Source organism: Triticum aestivum, chromosome 7D, assembly GCF_018294505.1.
Source record: "Triticum aestivum cultivar Chinese Spring chromosome 7D, IWGSC CS RefSeq v2.1, whole genome shotgun sequence".
In the NCBI taxonomy this organism is placed as follows: Eukaryota; Viridiplantae; Streptophyta; class Magnoliopsida; order Poales; family Poaceae; genus Triticum; species Triticum aestivum.
Window position 1 is genome coordinate 497,987,837 of NC_057814.1, and position 20,709 is coordinate 498,008,545.

Sequence of the window (20,709 nt, forward strand, 5' to 3'; positions counted from 1 at the left end):
ATCTGTTGATCAACGAGCTAGTCAACTAGAGGCTTACTAGGGACACGTTGTGGTCTATGTATTCACACATGTATTACGATTTCCGGACAATACAATTATAGCATGAACAATAGACAATTATCATGAACAAAGAAATATAATAATAACCATTTATTATTGCCTCTAGGGCATATTTCCAACAGTCTCCCACTTGCACTAGAGTCAATAATCTAGTTACATTGTGATGAATCGAACACCCATTGCGTCCTGGTGTTGATCATGTTTTGCCCTAGGGAGAGGTTTAGTCAACGGATCTGCTACATTCAGGTCCGTATGTACTTTACAAATATCTATGTCTCCATTTTGAACACTTTCACGAATGGAGTTGAAGCGACGCTTGATATGCCTGGTCTTCCTGTGAAACCTGGGCTCCTTCGCAAGGGCAATAGCTCCAGTGTTGTCACAGAAGAGAGTCATCGGGCCCGACGCATTGGGAATCACCCCTAGGTCGGTAATGAACTCCTTCATCCAGACTGCTTCCTGTGCTGCCTCCGAGGCTGCCATGTACTCCGCTTCACATGTAGATCCCGCCACGACGCTTTGCTTGCAACTGCACCAGCTTACTGCTCCTCCATTCAAAATATACACGTATCCGGTTTGTGACTTCGAGTCATCCAGATCTGTGTCGAAGCTAGCGTCGACGTAACCCTTTACGACGAGCTCTTCGTCACCTCCATAAACGAGAAACATATCCTTAGTCCTCTTCAGGTACTTCAGGATATTCTTGACCGCTGTCCAGTGTTCCATGCCGGGATTACTTTGGTACCTTCCTACCAAACTTACGGCAAGGTTTACATCAGGTCTGGTACACAGCATGGCATACATAATAGACCCTATGGCCGAGGCATAGGGGATGACACTCATCTTTTCTCTATCTTCTGCCGTGGTCGGGCATTGAGCCGTGCTCAATTGCACACCTTGCAATACAGGCAAGAACCCCTTCTTGGACTGATCCATATTGAACTTCTTCAATATCTTGTCAAGGTATGTACTCTGTGAAAGACCAATGAGGCGTCTTGATCTATCTCTATAGATCTTGATGCCTAATATATAAGCAGCTTCTCCAAGGTCCTTCATTGAAAAACACTTATTCAAATAGGCCTTTATACTTTCCAAGAATTCTATATCATTTCCCATCAATAGTATGTCATCCACATATAATATGAGAAATGCTACAGAGCTCCCACTCACTTTCTTGTAAACACAGGCTTCTCCATAAGTCTGTGTAAACCCAAACGCTTTGATCATCTCATCAAAGCGAATGTTCCAACTCCGAGATGCTTGCACCAGCCCATAGATTGAGCGCTGGAGCTTGCATACTTTGTTAGCATTCTTAGGATCGACAAAACCTTCCGGCTGCATCATATACAACTCTTCCTTAAGGAAGCCGTTAAGGAATGCCGTTTTGACGTCCATCTGCCATATCTCATAATCATAGTATGCGGCAATTGCTAACATGATTCGGACGGACTTCAGCTTCGCTACGGGTGAGAAAGTCTCATCGTAGTCAACCCCTTGAACTTGTCGATAACCCTTAGCGACAAGTCGAGCTTTGTAGATGGTCACATTACCATCCGCGTCCGTCTTCTTCTTAAAGATCCATTTGTTTTCTATGGCTCGCCGATCATCGGGCAAGTCAGTCAAAGTCCATACTTCGTTTTCATACATGGATCCTATCTCGGATTTCATGGCTTCTAGCCATTTGTCGGAATCCGGGCCCGCCATCGCTTCTTCATAGTTCGAAGGTTCACCGTTGTCTAACAACATGATTTCCAGGACAGGGTTGCCGTACCACTCTGGTGCGGAACGTGTCCTTGTGGACCTACGAAGTTCAGTAACTTGATCCGAAGCTTCATGATCATCATCATTAACTTCCTCCCCAGTCGGTGTAGGCACCACAGGAACATTTTCCCGCGCTGCGCTACTTTCCGGTTCGGAAGGGGTGACTATCACCTCATCAAGTTCCACTTTCCTCCCACTCAATTCTTTCGAGAGAAACTCCTTCTCCAGAAAGGACCCGTTCTTGGCAACGAAGATCTTGCCTTCGGATCTGAGGTAGAAGGTATACCCAATAGTTTCCTTAGGGTATCCTATGAAGACGCATTTTTCCGACTTGGGTTCGAGCTTTTCAGGTTGAAGTTTCTTGACATAAGCATCGCATCCCCAAACTTTTAGAAACGACAGCTTAGGTTTCTTCCCAAACCATAATTCATACGGTGTCGTCTCAACGGATTTCGACGGAGCCCTATTTAAAGTGAATGCGGCAGTCTCTAAAGCATAGCCCCAAAATGAGAGCGGTAAATCGGTAAGAGACATCATAGATCGCACCATATCCAATAGAGTGCGATTACGACGTTCGGACACACCATTTCTCTGAGGTGTTCCAGGCGGCGTGAGTTGTGAAACTATTCCACATTTCCTTAAGTGTGTACCAAATTCGTGACTTAAATATTCTCCACCACGATCTGATCGTAAGAATTTTATTTTCCTGTCACGTTGATTCTCAACTTCACTCTGAAATTCCTTGAACTTTTCAAAGGTTTCAGACTTGTGTTTCATTAGGTAGACATACCCATATCTACTTAAATCATCAGTGAGAGTGAGAACATAACGATATCCTCCGCGAGCCTCAACACTCATTGGACCGCACACATCGGTATGTATGATTTCCAATAAGTTGGTTGCTCGCTCCATTGTTCCGGAGAACGGAGTCTTGGTCATCTTACCCATGAGGCATGGTTCGCACGTGTCAAATGATTCGTAATCAAGAGACTCCAAAAGTCCATCTGCATGGAGCTTCTTCATGCGCTTGACACCAATGTGACCAAGGCGGCAGTGCCACAAGTATGTGGGACTATCGTTATCAACTTTACATCTTTTGGTATTCACACTATGAACATGTGTAACATCACGTTCGAGATTCATCAAAAATAAACCATTGACCAGCGGGGCATGACCATAAAACATATCTCTCAAATAAATAGAACAACCATTATTCTCGGATTTAAATGAGTAGCCATCTCGAATTAAACGAGATCCAGATACAATGTTCATGCTCAAAGCTGGCACTAAATAACAATTATTGAGGTTTAAAACTAATCCCGTAGGTAGATGCAGAGGTAGCGTGCCGACGGCGATCACATCGACCTTGGAACCATTCCCGACGCGCATCGTCACCTCGTCCTTCGCCAGTCTCCGTTTATTCCGTAGTTCCTGTTTTGAGTTACAAATATGAGCAACCGCACCGGTATCAAATACCCAGGAGCTACTACGAGTACTGGTAAGGTACACATCAATTACATGTATATCACATATACCTTTGGTGTTGCCGGCCTTCTTCTTGTCCGCTAAGTATTTGGGGCAGTTCCGCTTCCAGTGACCACTTCCCTTGCAATAAAAGCACTCAGTCTCGGGCTTGGGTCCATTCTTTGACTTCTTCCCAGTAACTGGTTTACCGGGCGCGGCAACTCCCTTGCCGTCCTTCTTGAAGTTCTTCTTACCCTTGCCCTTCTTGAACTTAGTGGTTTTATTCACCATCAACACTTGATGTTCTTTTCTGATCTCTACCTCAGCTGATTTCAGCATTGAATATACCTCAGGAATGGTCTTTTCCATCCCCTGCATATTGAAGTTCATCACAAAGCTCTTGTAGCTTGGTGGAAGCGACTGGAGGATTCTGTCAATGACCGCGTCATCCGGGAGATTGACTCCCAGCTGAGACAAGCGGTTATGCAACCCAGACATTCTGAGTATGTGCTCACTAACAGAACTGTTCTCCTCCATTTTACAGCTGAAGAACTTGTCGGAGACATCATATCTCTCGACCCGGGCATGAGCTTGAAAAACCAGTTTCAGCTCCTCGAACATCTCATATGCTCCATGTTTCTCAAAACGCTTTTGGAGACCCGGTTCTAAGCTGTAAAGCATGCCGCACTGAACGAGGGAGTAATCATCAGCACGTGCTTGCCAAGCGTTCATAACGTCTTGGTTCTCTGGGATTGGTGCTTCACCTAGCGGTGCTTCTAAGACATAATCTTTCTTGGCTACTATGAGGATGATCCTCAGGTTCCGGACCCAGTCCGTATAGTTGCTGCCATCATCTTTCAGCTTGGTTTTCTCTAGGAACGCGTTGAAATTGAGGACAACGTTGGCCATTTGATCTACAAGACATAGTGTAAAGATTTTAGACTAAGTTCATGATAATTAAGTTCATCTAATCAAATTATTTAATGAACTCCCACTCAGATAGACATCCCTCTAGTCATCTAAGTGAAACATGATCCGAGTTAACTAGGCCGTGTCCGATCATCACGTGAGACGGACTAGTCAAGATCGGTGAACATCTCCATGTTGATCGTATCTTCTATACGACTCATGCTCGACCTTTCGGTCCTCCGTGTTCCGAGGCCATGTCTGTACATGCTAGGCTCGTCAAGTCAACCTAAGTGTATTGCGTGTGTTCCGAGGCCATGTCTGTACATGCTAGGCTCGTCAACACCCGTTGTATTCGAACGTTAGAATCTATCACACCCGATCATCACGTGGTGCTTCGAAACAACGAACCTTCGCAACGGTGCACAGTTAGGGTGAACACTTTCTTGAAATTATTATAAGGGATCATCTTACTTACTACCGTCGTTCTAAGCAAATAAGATGCAAAAACATGATAAACATCACATGCAATCAAATAGTGACATGATATGGCCAATATCATCATGCTCCTTTGATCTCCATCTTCGGGGCACCATGATCATCTTCGTCACCGGCATGACACCATGATCTCCATCATCATGATCTCCATCATTGTGTCTTCATGAAGTCGTCACGCCAACGATTACTTCTACTTCTATGGCTAACGCGTTTAGCAACAAAGTAAAGTAATTTACATGGCGTTATTCAATGACACGCAGGTCATGCAAAATAATAAAGACAACTCCTATGGCTCCTGCCGGTTGTCATACTCATCGACATGCAAGTCGTGATTCCTATTACAAGAATATGATCAATCTCATACATCACATATATCATTCATCACATCTTCTGGCCATATCACATCACATAGCACTTGCTGCAAAAACAAGTTAGACGTCCTCTAATTGTTGTTGCAAGTTTTTACGTGGTTTGTAGGTTTCTAGCAAGAACGTTTCTTACCTACGTATGACCACAACGTGATTTGCCAATTTCTATTTACCCTTCATAAGGACCCTTTTCATCGAATCCGTTCCGACTAAAGTAGGAGAGACAGACACCCGCTAGCCACCTTATGCAACTAGTGCATGTCAGTCGGTGGAACCTGTCTCACGTAAGCGTACGTGTAAGGTCGGTCCGGGCCGCTTCATCCTACAATGCCGCCGAAACAAGAAACGACTAGTAGCGGCAAGAAGAATTGGCAAACTCAACGCCCACAACTGCTTTGTGTTCTACTCGTGCATAGTAACTACGCATAGGCCTGGCTCATGATGCCACTGTTGGGAATCGTAGCATAATTTAAAATTTTCCTACGCTCACCAAGATGCATCTATGGAGTCTACTAGCAACGAGGGGAAAGGAGTGCATCTACATACCCTTGTAGATCGCGAGCGGAAGCGTTCCAATGAACGTGGATGACGGAGTCGTACTCGCCGTGATCCAAATCACCGATGACCGAGTGCCGAACGGACGGCACCTCCGCGTTCAACACACGTATGGTGCAGCGACGTCTCCTCCTTCTTGATCCAGCAAGGGGGAAGGAGAGGTTGATGGAGATCCAGCAGCACGACGGCGTGGTGGTGGATGTAGCGGGTCTCCGGCAGGGCTTTGCCGAGCTTCTGCGAGAGAGAGAGAGGTGTTGCAGGGGAGGAGGGAGGCGCCCAAGGCTGTGTGTTGCTGCCCTCCCTCCCCCCCTTTATATAGGCCCCCTGGGGGGGCGCCGGCCCAGGGAGATGGGATCTCCAAGGGGGGGCGGCGGCCAAAGGGGGGAAGGGGTGCCTTGCCCCCCAAGGCAAGGGGGAAGCTCCCCCCCTAGGGTTCCCAACCCTAGGCGCATGGGGGGAGGCCCAAGGGGGGCGCCCCAGCCCACTAAGGGCTGGTTCCCTTCCACTTTCAGCCCACGGGGCCCTCCGGGATAGGTGGCCCCACCCGGTGGACCCCCGGGACCCTTCCGGTGGTCCCGGTACAATACCGGTAACCCCCGAAACTTTCCCGGTGGCCGAAACTTGACTTCCTATATATAATTCTTCACCTCCGGACCATTCCGGAACCTCTCGTGACGTCCGGGATCTCATCCGGGACTCCGAACAACTTTCGGGTTTCCGCATACATATATCTCTACAACCCTAGCGTCACCGAACCTTAAGTGTGTAGACCCTACGGGTTCGGGAGACATGCAGACATGACCGAGACGCCTCTCCGGTCAATAACCAACAGCGGGATCTGGATACCCATGTTGGCTCCCACATGTTCCACGATGATCTCATTGGATGAACCACGGTGTCGAGGATTCAATCAATCCGTATGCAATTCCCTTTGTCAATCGGTATGTTACTTGCCCGAGATTCGATCGTCGGTATCCCAATACCTTGTTCAATCTCGTTACCGGCAAGTCTCTTTACTCGTACCGCAATGCATGATCCCGTGACTAACGCCTTAGTCACATTGAGCTCATTATGATGATGCATTACCGAGTGGGCCCAGAGATACATCTCCGTCACACGGAGTGACAAATCCCAGTCTCGATCCGTGCCAACCCAACAGACACTTTCGGAGATACCCGTAGTGCACCTTTATAGTCACCCAGTTACGTTGTGACGTTTGGCACACCCAAAGCACTCCTACGGTATCCGGGAGTTGCACGATCTCATGGTCTAAGGAAAAGATACTTGACATTGGAAAAGCTCTAGCAAACAAAACTACACGATCTTTTATGCTATGCTTAGGATTGGGTCTTGTCCATCACATCATTCTCCTAATGATGTGATCCTGTTATCAATGACATCCAATGTCCATAGTCAGGAAACCATGACTATCTGTTGATCAACGAGCTAGTCAACTAGAGGCTTACTAGGGACATATTGTGGTCTATGTATTCACACATGTATTACGATTTCCGGACAATACAATTATAGCATGAACAATAGACTATTATCATGAACAAAGAAATATAATAATAACCATTTATTATTGCCTCTAGGGCATATTTCCAACAGTCTCCCACTTGCACTAGAGTCAATAATCTAGTTACATTGTGATGAATCGAACACCCATTGCGTCCTGGTGTTGATCATGTTTTGCCCTAGGGAGAGGTTTAGTCAACGGATTTGCTACATTCAGGTCCGTATGTACTTTACAAATATCTATGTCTCCATTTTGAACACTTTCACGAATGGAGTTGAAGCGACGCTTGATATGCCTGGTCTTCCTGTGAAACCTGGGCTCCTTCGCAAGGGCAATAGCTCCAGTGTTGTCACAGAAGAGAGTCATCGGGCCCGACGCATTGGGAATCACCCCTAGGTCGGTAATGAACTCCTTCATCCAGACTGCTTCCTGTGCTGCCTCCGAGGCTGCCATGTACTCCGCTTCACATGTAGATCCCGCCACGACGCTTTGCTTGCAACTGCACCAGCTTACTGCTCCTCCATTCAATATATACACGTATCCGGTCTGTGACTTCGAGTCATCCAGATCTGTGTCGAAGCTAGCGTCGACGTAACCCTTTACGACGAGCTCTTCGTCACCTCCATAAACGAGAAACATATCCTTAGTCCTCTTCAGGTACTTCAGGATATTCTTGACCGCTGTCCAGTGTTCCATGCCGGGATTACTTTGGTACCTTCCTACCAAACTTACGGCAAGGTTTACATCAGGTCTGGTACACAGCATGGCATACATAATAGACCATATGGCCGAGGCATAGGGGATGACACTCATCTTTTCTCTATCTTCTGCCATGGTCGGGCATTGAGCCGTGCTTAGGATTGGGTCTTGTCCATCACATCATTCTCCTAATGATGTGATCCCGTTATCAATGACATCAAATGTCCATAGTCAGGAAACCATGACTATCTGTTGATCAACGAGCTAGTCAACTAGAGGCTTACTAGGGACATATTGTGGTCTATGTATTCACACATGTATTACGATCTCCGGACAATACAATTATAGCATGAACAATAGACTATTATCATGAACAAAGAAATATAATAATAACCATTTGTTATTGCCTCTAGGGCATATTTCCAACACTTGATGCACCGCTAGGTGACAGACCAATTGCAGGAGCAGATGCAGACGTTATGAACGTTTGGCTAGCTCAATATGATGACTACTTGATAGTTTAGTGCACCATGCTTAACGGCTTAGAATTGGGACTTCAAAGACGTTTTGAACGTCATGGACCATATGAGATGTTCCAGGAGTTGAAGTTAATATTTCAAGCAAATACCCGAGTTGAGAGATATGAAGTCTCCAACAAGTTCTATAGCTAAAAGATGGAGGAGAATCGCTCAACTAGTGAGCATGTGCTCAGATTGTCTGGGTACTACAATCGCTTGAATCAAGTGGGAGTTAATCTTCCAGATAAAATAGTGATTGACAGAATTATCTAGTCACCATCACCAAGTTAGTAGAACTTCATGATGAACTATAGTATGCAAGGGATGACGAAAGTAATTCCCGAGCTCTTCGTGATGCTGAAATCGACGAAGGTAGAAATCAAGAAAAACATCAAGTGTTGATGGTTGACGAGACCACTTCAAGTGTTGATGGTTGACGAGACCACTAGTTTCAAGAAAAGGGCAAAGGGAAGAAGGGGAACTTCAAAAAGAACGGCAAGCAAGTTGCTACTCAAGTGAAGAAGCCCAAGTCTGTACCTAAGCCTTGAGACTAAGTGCTTCTACTGCAAAGGGACTGGTCACTGGAAGCGGAACTACTCCAACTATTTGGTGGATAAGAAGGATGGCAAAGTGAACAAAGGTATATTGGAAATACATGTTATTGATGTGTACTTTACTAGTGTTTATAGCAACCCCTCGGTATTTGATATTGGTTCAGTTGCTAAAGAGTAGTAACTCGAAACAGGAGTTGCAGAATAAATAGAGACTAGTAAAAAGGCGAGGTGACGATGTGTGTTGGAAGTAGTTCCAAGATTGATATGATCATCATCGCACACTCCCTATACTTTCAGGATTAGTGTTGAAACTAAATAAGTGTTATTTGGTGTTTGCGTTGAGCATGAATATGATTGATCATGTTTATTGCAATACGGTTATTCATTTAAGTTAGAGAACAATTGTTGTTCTGTTTACATGAATAAAAACCTTCTATGGTCATACACACCAACGAAAATGGTTTGTTGGATCTCGATCGTAGTGATACACATATTCATAATATTGAAGCCAAAAGATACGAAGTTAATAATGAGAGTGCAACTTATTTGTGACACTGCCGTTTAGGTCATATTGGTGTAAAGCGCATGAAGAAACTCCATACTGATGGGATTTTGGAATCACTTGATTATGAATCACTTGATGCTTGCGAACCGTGCCTCATGGGCAAGATGACTAAAACGCCGTTCCCCGGAACTATGGAGAGAGCAACAGATTTGTTGGAAATCATACATACAGATGTATGTGGTCCGATGAATATTGAGGCTCGTAGCAGGTATCATTATTTTCTGACCTTCACAGATGATTTGAGCAGATATGGGTATATCTACTTAATGAAACAGAAGTCTGAAACATTTGAAAAGTTCATATAATTTTAGAGTGAAGCGGAAAATCATCGTAACAAGAAAATAAAGTTTCTACGATCTGATCATGGAAAAGAGTATTTTAGTTACGAGTTTGGCCTTCAGTTAAAACAATGTGAAATAGTTTCACTACTCACGCCACCTGGAACACCACAGCATAATGGTGTGTCTGAACGTCATAAACGTACTTTATTGGATATAGTGCAATCTATGATGTCTCTTACCAATTTACCACTATCGTTTTGGGGTTATGCATTAGAGACAGCTACATTCACGTTAAATAGGGCACCATCAAAATCCGATGAGACGACGCCTTATGAACTGTGGTTTGGCAAGAAACCAAAGTTGTCGTTTCTTAAAGTTTGGGGTTGCGATGCTTATGTGAAAAAGTTCATCCTGATAAGTTCAAACCCAAACCGGAGAAATGTGTCTTCATAGGATACCCAAAGGAGACAGTTGGGTACACCTTCTATCACAGATCCGAAGGCAAGACATTCGTTGCTTAGTATGGATCCTTTCTAGAGAAGGAGTTTCTCTCGAAAGAAGTGAGTGGGAGGAAAGTAGAACTTGATGAGGTAACTGTACCTGCTCCCTTATTGGAAAGTAGTTCATCACAGAAATCTGTTCCTGTGACTTCTACACCAATTAGTGAGGAAGTTAATGATGATGATCATGTAACTTCAGATCAAGTTACTACCAAACCTCATAGGTAAACCAGAGTAAGATCCGCACTAGAGTGGTACGGTAATCCTGTTCTGGAGGTTATGTTACTAGACCATGACGAACCTACGAACTATGAATAAGCGATGGTGAGCCCAGATTCCGCAAAATGGCTTGAGGCCATGAAATCTGAGATGAGATCCATGTATGAGAACAAAGTGTGGACTTTGGTTGACTTGCCCGATGATCGGCAAGCAATTGAGAATAAATGGATCGTCAAGAGGAAGACGGACGCTGATAGTAGTGTTACTATCTACAAAGCTAGAATTGTCGCAAAAAGGTTTTTCGACAAGTTCAAGGTGTTGACTACGATGAGAGTTTCTCACTCGTATCTATGCTTAAGTCTGTCTGAATCATGTTAGCAATTGCCGCATTTTATGAAATATGACAAATGGATAAACAAAATTGCATTCCTTAATGGATTTATTAAAAAAGAGTTGTATATGATGCAACCAGAAGGTTTTGTCAATCCTAAAGGTTCTAACAAAATATGCAAGCTCCAGCGATCCATATATGGACTGGTGCAAGCATCTCGGAGTTGGAATATACACTTTGATAAGTTGATCAAAGGATATAGTGTTATACAGACTTGCGGTGAAGCCTGTATTTACAAGAAAGTGAGTGGGAGCACTACAACATTTCTGATAAGTATATGTGAATGACATATTGTTGATCGGAAATAATGTAGAATTATTCTGCAAAGCATAAAGGAGTGTTTGAAAGGAGTTTTTCAAAGAAAGACCTCGGTGAAGCTGCTTACATATTGAGCATCAAGATCTATAGAGATAGATCAAGACGCTTGATAAGTTTTTTCAATGAGTACATGCCTTAACAAGATTTTGAAGTAGTTCAAAATAGAACAGTCAAAGAAAAGAGTTTCTTGCCTGTGTTACATGGTGTGAAATTGAGTAAGACTCAAAGCCCGACCACGGCAGAAGATAGAAAGAGAATGAAAGTCATTCCCTATGCCTTGGCCATAGGTTCTATAAAGTATGCCATGCTGTGTACCAGATCTATTGTATACCCTACACTGATTTTTGCAAGGGAGTACAATAGTGATCTAGGAGTAGATCACTGGACAGCGGTCAAAATTATCCTTAGTGGAATAAGGAAATGTTTCTCGATTATGGAAGTGACAAAAGGTTCATCGTAAAGGGTTACGTCGATACAAGTTTTGACACTAAATCTAGATGACTCTAAGTCTCGGTCTAGATACATATTGAAAGAGGGAGCAATTAGCTAGAGTAGCTCCGTGCAGAGCATTGTAGACATAGAAATTTGCAAAATACTTACGGATCTGAATGTGACAGACCCGTTGACTAAAATTATCTCACAATCAAAACATGATCACACCTTAGTACTCTTTGGGTGTTAATCACATAGCGATGTGAACTAGATTAATGACTCTAGTAAACCCTTTGAGTGTTGGTCACATAGAGATGTGAACTATGGGTGTTAATCACATGGTGATGTGAATTATTGATGTTAAAATCACATGGCGATGTGAACTAGATTATTGACTCTAGTGCAAGTGGGAGACTGAAGGAAATATGCCCTAGAGGCAATAATAAAGTTATTATTTATTTCCTTATATCATGATAAATGTTTATTATTCATGCTAGAATTGTATTAACCGGAAACATAATACATGTGTGAATACATAGACAAACAGAGTGTCACTAGTATGCCTCTACTTGACTAGCTCGTTAATCAAAGATGGTTATGTTTCCTAGCCATAGACATAAGTTGTCATTTGATTAACGAGATCACCTCATTAGGAGAATGACGTGATTGACTTGACCCATTCCGTTAGCTTAGCACTCGATCGTTTAGTATGTTGCTATTGCTTTCTTCATGACTTATACATGTTCCTATGACTATGAGATTATGCAACTCCCGTTTACCGGAGGAACACTTTGTGTGCTACCAAACGTCACAACGTAAATGGGTGATTATAAAGGTGCTCTACAGGTGTCTCCAAAGGTACTTGTTGGGTTGGCGTATTTCGAGATTAGGATTTGTCACTCCAATTGTCGGAGAGGTATCTCTGGGCCCACTCGGTAATGCACATCACTATAAGCCTTGCAAGCATTGGACTAATGAGTTAGTTGCGGGATGATGTGTTACGGAACGAGTAAAGAGACTTGCCGGTAACGAGATTGAACTAGGTATCGAGATACCGACGATCAAATCTCGGGCAAGTAACATACCGGTGACAAAGGGAACAACGTATGTTGTTATGCGGTCTGACCGATAAAGATCTTCGTAGAATATGTGGGAGCCAATATGGGCATCCAGGTCCCGCTATTGGTTATTGACCGGAGACGTGTCTCGGTCATGTCTACATAGTTCTCGAACCTGTAGGGTCTGCACGCTTAACGTTACGATGACAGTTTTATTGAGTTTTGATGTACCGAAGGGTTCGGAGTCCCAGATGAGATTGGGGACATGACGAGGAATCTCGAAATGGCCGAGATGTAAAGATCGATATATTGGACGACTATATTCGGACTTCGGAAAGGTTCCGAGTGATTCGGGTATTTTTCGGAGTACCGGAGAGTTACGGGAATACGTATTGGGCCTTATTGGGCCATACGGGAAAGAAGAAAAAGGGCCTCAAGGGTGGCCGCACCCCTCCCGTTGGTCTGGTCCGAATTGGACTAGGGAAGGGGGGCGCCCCCTTCCTTCCTTCTCTTTTTCCCTTCCTCTTTTCCTATTCCATATGGGAGGTGGAATCCTACTAGGACTAGGGAGTCCTAGTAGGACTCCACACTTGGTGCGCCCCCTCCTAGGGCCGGCCTCCTCCTCCCTTGCTCCTTTATATACGGGGGCAGGGGGGCACCCCAGAGACACAACAATTGATCCTTGAGATCTCTTAGCCGTGTGCGGTGCCCCCCTCCACCATATTACACCTCGATAATACCGTTGCGGAGCTTAGGCGAAGCCCTGCGTCGGTGGAACATCATCATCGTCACCACGCTGTCGTGCTGACGAAACTCTCCCTCAACACTCGGCTGGTTCGGAGTTCGAGGAACGTCATCGAGCTGAACGTGTGTAGAACTCGGAGGTGTCGTGCGTTCGATACTTGATCGGTTGGATCGTGAAGACGTACGACTACATCAACCGCGTTGTGATAACGCTTCCGCTTTCGGTCTACGAGGGTACGTGGACAACACTCTCCCCTCTCGTTGCTATGCATCACCATGATCTTGCGTGTGCGTAGGAATTTTTTTGAAATTACTACGTTCCCCAACACTATCGCCCACATTCACTTGGCGACGGTTCCAAATGCCGTCGCGGAAAGGGCTTAAAAACCATTTGTTTAGGACCAACGCGCACCAGTGCATGCAAAGCAATATGACAATGAATGCTCAACTCATCAAACGGAAGCGGTGGAAGTTGCATGGGAATGGCCATGGAAAAGCCATAATAGGTAGGTATGGTGGCTGTTTTGAGGAAAATATAATAAGGCTTATGTGTGATAGAGGGTATCATATCACGGGGTTTGGATGCACCGGCGAAGTTTGCACCGACTCTCGAGGTGAGAAAGGGCAATGCACGGTACCGTAGAGGCTAGCAAATTGCGGAAAGGTAAGAGTGTGTATAATCCATGGACTCACATTAGTCATAAAGAACTCATATACTTATTGCAAAAGTTTATTAGCCCTCGAAGCAAAGTACTACTATGCATGCCCCTAGGGGGATAGATTGGTAGGAAAAGACCATCGCTCGTCCCCGACTACCACTCATAAGGAAGACAATCAATAATAAATCATGCTCCAACTTCATAGCATAACGAGAGACTATACGTGCATGCTTCAGGAATCACAAACCTCAACACCAATATTCTTACTAACCACAACTGTTTACTAGTACCTCCCACATATTCCATCTCTATATCTCAAAACTATTGCAAGGAATCAAACATATCATATTCAGTGATCCACAAGTTTTATGTAGGATTTTATGACTAACCATGCAAATGACCAATTCCTTTTGACTCTCTAAATAGATATAAGTGAAGCATGAGAGTTTAATTCTTTCTATAAAAGATCATGCTCTAATAAATATAAGTGAAGCAAAAGAGCATTCTTCAAATAACGGTTTTCTATGTGAAGAGAAACAGGCAATCCAAACTTCAAATGATATAAGTGAAGCACATGAAGCATTCTATAAAGCCATACTCAAAAGATATAAGTGAAGTGCAATGAGTATTCTATAAATAAACCATGGACTATCTCATACCAGCATGGTGCATAAAAGAAAAATGGAAAGACTAAATGCAAAAGACGCTCCAACATTTGCACATATCACATGAACGAAACGAAACCGAAAACATACCGATACTTGTTGAAGAAAGATGGGATGCCTTTCGGGGCATCCCCAAACTTAGATGCTTGAGTCTCTTGAATATTTACTTGGGGTGCCTTGGGCATCCCCAAGCTTGAGCTCTTGCCTCTCCTCCTTCTCCTCATATCGAGACCTCCTCGATCTTTGATCACTTCATCCACGCAAAACTCAACAGAAAGCTCGGTAAGATCCGTTAGTATAATAAAGCAAATCACTACTCTAAGTACTGTTGCAAACCAATTCATATTTTATTTTTGCATTGTAGCTACTGTATTATAACTTTTCCATGGCTTATACCACCGATAGAATCGATGGTTTCATCAGAATAAGCAAAACAATGCATAAAAAACAGAATTTGTCTTAAACACGACAATCTGTAGTAATTTGAACATTCACCATACTTCTGGTACTCCAAAAATTCTGAAAAATTAGGAAAAAATAAACAATTTGTATATAAAGACTGTGAAAAAAGTTTCAGAACCTTTCGACGTTCCAGTAAAAAAATGTAAAATCACGCACTACAGCCAAAGTTTCTGTTTTTGCACCGCGCATACCAACAAGCGGTCTACTCATCCTAAAGGCAAATCCTGGCACATTATTTTTATAATACAATGGAATTGTACAAGGGGATAATTATTTTTGTTGAAAAGTTTCTACAATTCAAGATTCACAAAGTTTCCATGGGCATGAACAAAGTTCAAGGCATGCTCCCGCTTCCACGGTGCTCGTCTATCTCACTTTCACTTTTCTTTTTGTGAAGTTTTAAGTTCCCCTCTATATTTTTTTGTTTTTAAACTTTATAAAAGCACTCAACAGAAATAAATGACTCTCTAAAACTTCCGGGTTGTCTTCCTGGCAGCGCTTTCTTTAAATCCATTAAGCTAGGCATAAAGTGCTCAAGTAATGAATCCACCCGGATCCCAAGGTATATCAAAGCCAATTTTAATTAACAATGATTTGGCATATAGTAGTGAGCACAAAGCAACATATATTATGCAATGACGAAGTCTAACTCTCTTCCTATGCGTCGGCATGTCATAAAAAACAATTCATGCACAACAATGTCATTCTTAACATAAGGAACTATAGCAAGTTCATCTCCACAAGCATAATTTAAATTGGCATCATGGCCACAAGCATAGCAAGCATCATCAAAAAAGGATATTTCAAACGAATCAACGGGATCATAGCAATTATCATAGCATTCATCCTTCGGCAAGAACGAAGAGACATTAGACAATGTATGAGTTGAAGAGTTACTCTCATTAGAAGGTGGGCACGGGTGATCAATCCGCTCTTCCTCCTTTTGTTCTTCGCTCTCCGCCTCATCTTTTTCATCCAATGGGCTCACAATATCATCAATTTCTTCTTCCATAGACTCCTGCAAAATGTTAGTCTCTACTTGGACAACGGAGACTCTCTCAATAAATACATCAATATCGTAATTGAATTTATAATTATCATAGCAATATTTAAGGATAGAACATTTTTTAGGTCTATAAACTGAATCATCAAAATCTTCAAACTTTTCAAACAAAGATTCAATTTCATAAGCACCCTTAAAAGCAACAAATTCTTCTATTCGTTCCACATCATAGTAATCATATATACCATTAGCATAAGAAGCCAAGGTTTCATTATCATTAAATTTGCATGAAAAGGGAAGGCGTGGAGCGTTCATCCTAGAGCAACAAGTATAATCATATCTCAAGCATAGCTCCCGAGCATACCAATGCAACATATGATTTTGATACCATAACAATTTTCCTTTATGAGTCAAGCGATAATCCCTAAAATATTCACGTTGATCCAACGTTACACCCATTATATAGTTGAATGGGGTTTTCTCAGGATTATCAAAGCAGTGCATAATATCTTTTACATAATGAGCATCGAGGGTTTTAGGAGGTTCCCCATCTCCATGAGTAGCAAGTACCACTAATTTTTTTGGTGTTTCGTGTTCCATATCCATAACTAAAGATAGAGAACAACTTAGAACAGGAAATAAAACTACTTAGTGATAAAGCAAACAAGCACACGAGAATATTCACCCCATGCTATTGCTCCCCGGCAACGGCGCCAGAAAAAGGTCTTGATAACCCACAAGTATAGGGGATCGTTTGTAGCCTTCTTCAATAAATAAGAGTGTCGAACCCAATGAGGAGCTAAAGGTAGAACAAATATTCCCTCAAGTTCTATCGACCACCGATACAACTCTAGGCATGCTTAACGTTTACTTTACCTAAAACAAGTATGAAACTATTTTGCAAGAATAAAACTACAAGTACTTTGCGAGAATAAAACTACGAATAAATTGCAAGGTAATAAAAGTGGATAACTTTTGTCAACAAGAAAATCATTTGTCCCTAGGTAATCGATAACAAGTATAGGTGATCAAACTTGTAATTTTATATGAGGGAGAGGCATGAGCTAACATACTGTCTCTACTTGGATTATATGCACTTATGCTTGGACCCCTAGCAAGCATCTGCAACTACTAAAGATCATTAAGGTCGTGAAACCTAACCATAGCATTAAGTATCAAGTCCTCTTTATCCCATATGCAACAACCCACCTACTCGGGTTTAAGCTTCTGCCACTCTCGCAACCCACCATAAGCGAATCATGAATGTATTGCAACACCCTACAGCGAGGACCCCTCACGTTTGCGCGAGACGGAGGGCACCGTAGGACAGCACCATAAATAAAATATACAATCATACCAACCAAGATCACGATTAACCACAGGACAAAACGGATCTACTCAGACATCATAGGATAAGCATAGATCATTGGGAAATAATATATGGAGTTGAGCACCATGTTTAAGTAGAGATTACAGCGGGGAGAAGGGGTGTTACACCGCTGCATAGAGGGGGGTAGAGTTGGTGCTGACGGTAGCAAGATTTTTTATGTAGATCGCCGTCACGATCCTTGCCCCGGCGGTGTTCCGGCGCCACCGGGAGAGAGAGGGGGAGAGAGCCCCCTCCTTCTTCTTCTTCCTTGGCCTCCCCCCTAGATGGGAGGAAAGTTCTCCCTCTGGTCCATGGCCTCCATGGCGGCGGAGGGGCGGGAGCCCCTCCGAGATTGGATCTCCCTCTTTGTTTCCTTCTGTTTCGCGTTCCCCAGATCTGGCCGAAACCGTTTCTTATATTCCGGGAGATCCGTAACTCCGATTGCGCCGAGATTTTAACATGTTTTTTCCCGGATATAAGCTTCCTTGCGCCCGAAGTAGAGCTCCAACCGACGTACGAGGTGAGCACAACCCACCACCACGAGCCTGGCTCCTGGGTCGTGCCCTGGTGTCTTGTGGCCTGTGTGGGCCTTCGTTTGCGGTGATTCCAACTCCCAAAAATCACATATATTCCAAAATAATTCTTCGTAAAATTTTATCACATTTCGACTTCTTTTGATATGGATTTTCTGCGAAACAAAAAACATGCAACAAATAGGAGCTGACACTGGGCACTGGATCAATAAGTTAGTCCAAATAAATCATATAAAATGTTGCCAAAAGTATGTAAAAATTATATAATATTGGCATGAAACAATCAAAAATTATAAATACGACGGAGATGTATCACCTAACAGCGGCACGTCCGACACAAAGGTCCAAACACGATGTACCTGTGAGGCAACCACTTACAGGTGGGCCCACAAGCAGTGGCGGCTAGCAATCGAGGCCAGTGATGTCAACAACTCAATCTTCTATATGTATGTAAACATATACACTTAAAACATAATTAGGATTAGTTTACTAAACACATTTTATGTTGTCGTTTGACATCATAAAATACATGTAGCTTCGCCATTGCCCACAAGCACCACCTACAACCAAACCCACGATGAGGCTTTTAGAACCTATATGAGTGTGGTTGATCCACGTCTAAATTCAACACAACCTTAATCACATTTGATTAACATAATGAATTGACGAATAGGTATTCGGAGAGGTAGGTTTAGCATGCGGTATTTCTTCGGTTGTCACTGCTCACTTATCAATGTTGAAGAAGAAGAATCCTAGGGTAGTGCATGAATGTATCTTCGTGTCAATCCGTAGCAGGAAAATTGAGTAGCATTTGGTAAAAAAATAGTTGCAAGAGACTCGACAATCCCTTGAAATGTTGTTAATAACTTAATATGGATGTTCCCGCATTGCACCTCACATGTCAAATGCAACGGTTTACCTCCGCAAATGTTTTAGGCACAATTGCATCAGTTATGAAATAAATCATAACATTATCGTTTAAGGATGTCGCAGAACACATGGTGCTATCCATTGTAAAAAATGTTTGCTCATATAAGTCTCCCTTCCTTAAAATCTTGTTCCCTGCCTCCAACTCGGCCCCCTCCCCCTCCCACCAAGCACGCTGAGAGAATCAACCAAACCATCGTATAATCAACTGTCATGGGACAATACAAACAAAAAATTGATATTACAAAGTACTACCTCTGTACATTAATATGAGACGTTTTTGCAGTTGCAGTTTAATTTGAACTGCAAAAACGTCTTACATTAGTTACTGCAAACATCTTACATTACTTTAGAGAGGGGAGTAGTCGGAGTAGTAGTCTAGGTAATGTGTAATTAGTACTGAATTTGCATGGGTTAAGACCTCTTTTTAGCTTTCTATATCAGGAGAGCTGGTGTGCAATTAAAGCTGAATTTGTAAGAATTTTGCCCAATTCGCGGGGTATTATAGTAGAACTAACTTTTGGTTGACGAAAGACTAGTAGAGTTAAATGGACGGTTCAGTTTTTTTTTAACTCCACAGAATTTCTATTGGGCACAAATATGTACTGTAGAATTTCCCTTTTTGTTTACAGTGGCGGTTTAATCCGAGCCATTGAACTCTCCATCGGACCGTCGACGGACGGCGCAGTTGATCAGCCCCGCCCCTAGTATCCCCAGCCAACCAAACCCCATCATCAAACCGGCGCCAAGAAAACCAGACACCATCCGGCGACGCCATGAAGCACCTCCTCCTCCCATCCCCGCTCCCTCTCCTCCTCCACGGCCCCGCCTCCAAGCCGCTCCTCCTCCACGTCCGGCAGCGCCACCGCCACGCCCTGAGCGCCGCACCCGACGGCAACTCCGGCGACACTTCCACGGCCGCGTCCGAGCCGCCTCCCACGGACACCCAGCCCAGCCCGCCACCCTCCGCACCTCCGTCCACCAACTCCGGCACCACCAGCGTCAAGACCCGCCTCCGTTCAAGGAACCAGGCCCGCCGCGTCCAGGAGCCGTACCTGCCCCCGGTGGAGGTGAAGATGATGCGGGGCAAGGGCAAGGCGAACGCTTCCGCGGCGCCGAGGAGGGAGAAGGAGAAGCGGAAGAAGACGTGGGACGAGATGAGCCTCGGCGAGAAGGCCTACGAGCTGTACGTCGGGGAGAAGGGGGCCCTCTTCTGGCTCAACAAGTTCGCCTACGCCTCCATCTTCATCATAGCCGGCGCCTGGATCCTGTTCCGCTTCGTCGGGCCCGCCACCGGGCTGTACCAGCTCGACGCGCCGCCGCTGGCGCCCACGGACGTCCTGCGCGGCTCCTAGTGAGAGCACGTACCTAGGTTTCTAGATAGATAGCGCGGCGGGAAAGATAAGGGATGGATGGCCGGAAAGAAGATTGATGAATAATTGCTGCTTACAATGGCTTCGATGGTATGCTTGTATGTGATTATTACGAAATTATCGTAGATGGATGAATGTATGTCCGTGTGTAATTTGGGAACTAAAGTTTTCACCCTGAATTCCTGAACAATTTACACACCATGCAACTCTGTTTCGTTCATGAGATTTTTATTATTGTCAAAAGCAAAATTCGATGTTAATCGACTCAGACAACTGAATCTGATGCAACAATTTGAAGTTCAAGATCT

The 20,709-nt window shown here is 43.8% G+C and overlaps 1 protein-coding gene across 1 annotated transcript; it reads left to right on the forward strand.

Annotated features, from left to right (window-relative positions):
* Nucleotides 1–19,740: 19,740 nt before the first annotated feature.
* On the forward strand, nucleotides 19,741–20,580 carry LOC123168247 (uncharacterized). Its single transcript, XM_044586119.1, has one exon. The coding sequence runs from the start codon at nucleotides 19,805–19,807 to the stop codon at nucleotides 20,381–20,383; it is 579 nt and encodes a 192-aa protein (XP_044442054.1). The 5' UTR covers nucleotides 19,741–19,804; the 3' UTR covers nucleotides 20,384–20,580.
* Nucleotides 20,581–20,709: the final 129 nt, after the last annotated feature.

Coding starts and splice junctions, on each gene's coding strand:
- LOC123168247 (XM_044586119.1), top strand. CDS start 19,805: ATGAAGCACCTCCTCCTCCCATCCCCGCTCCCTCTCCTCCTCCACGGC.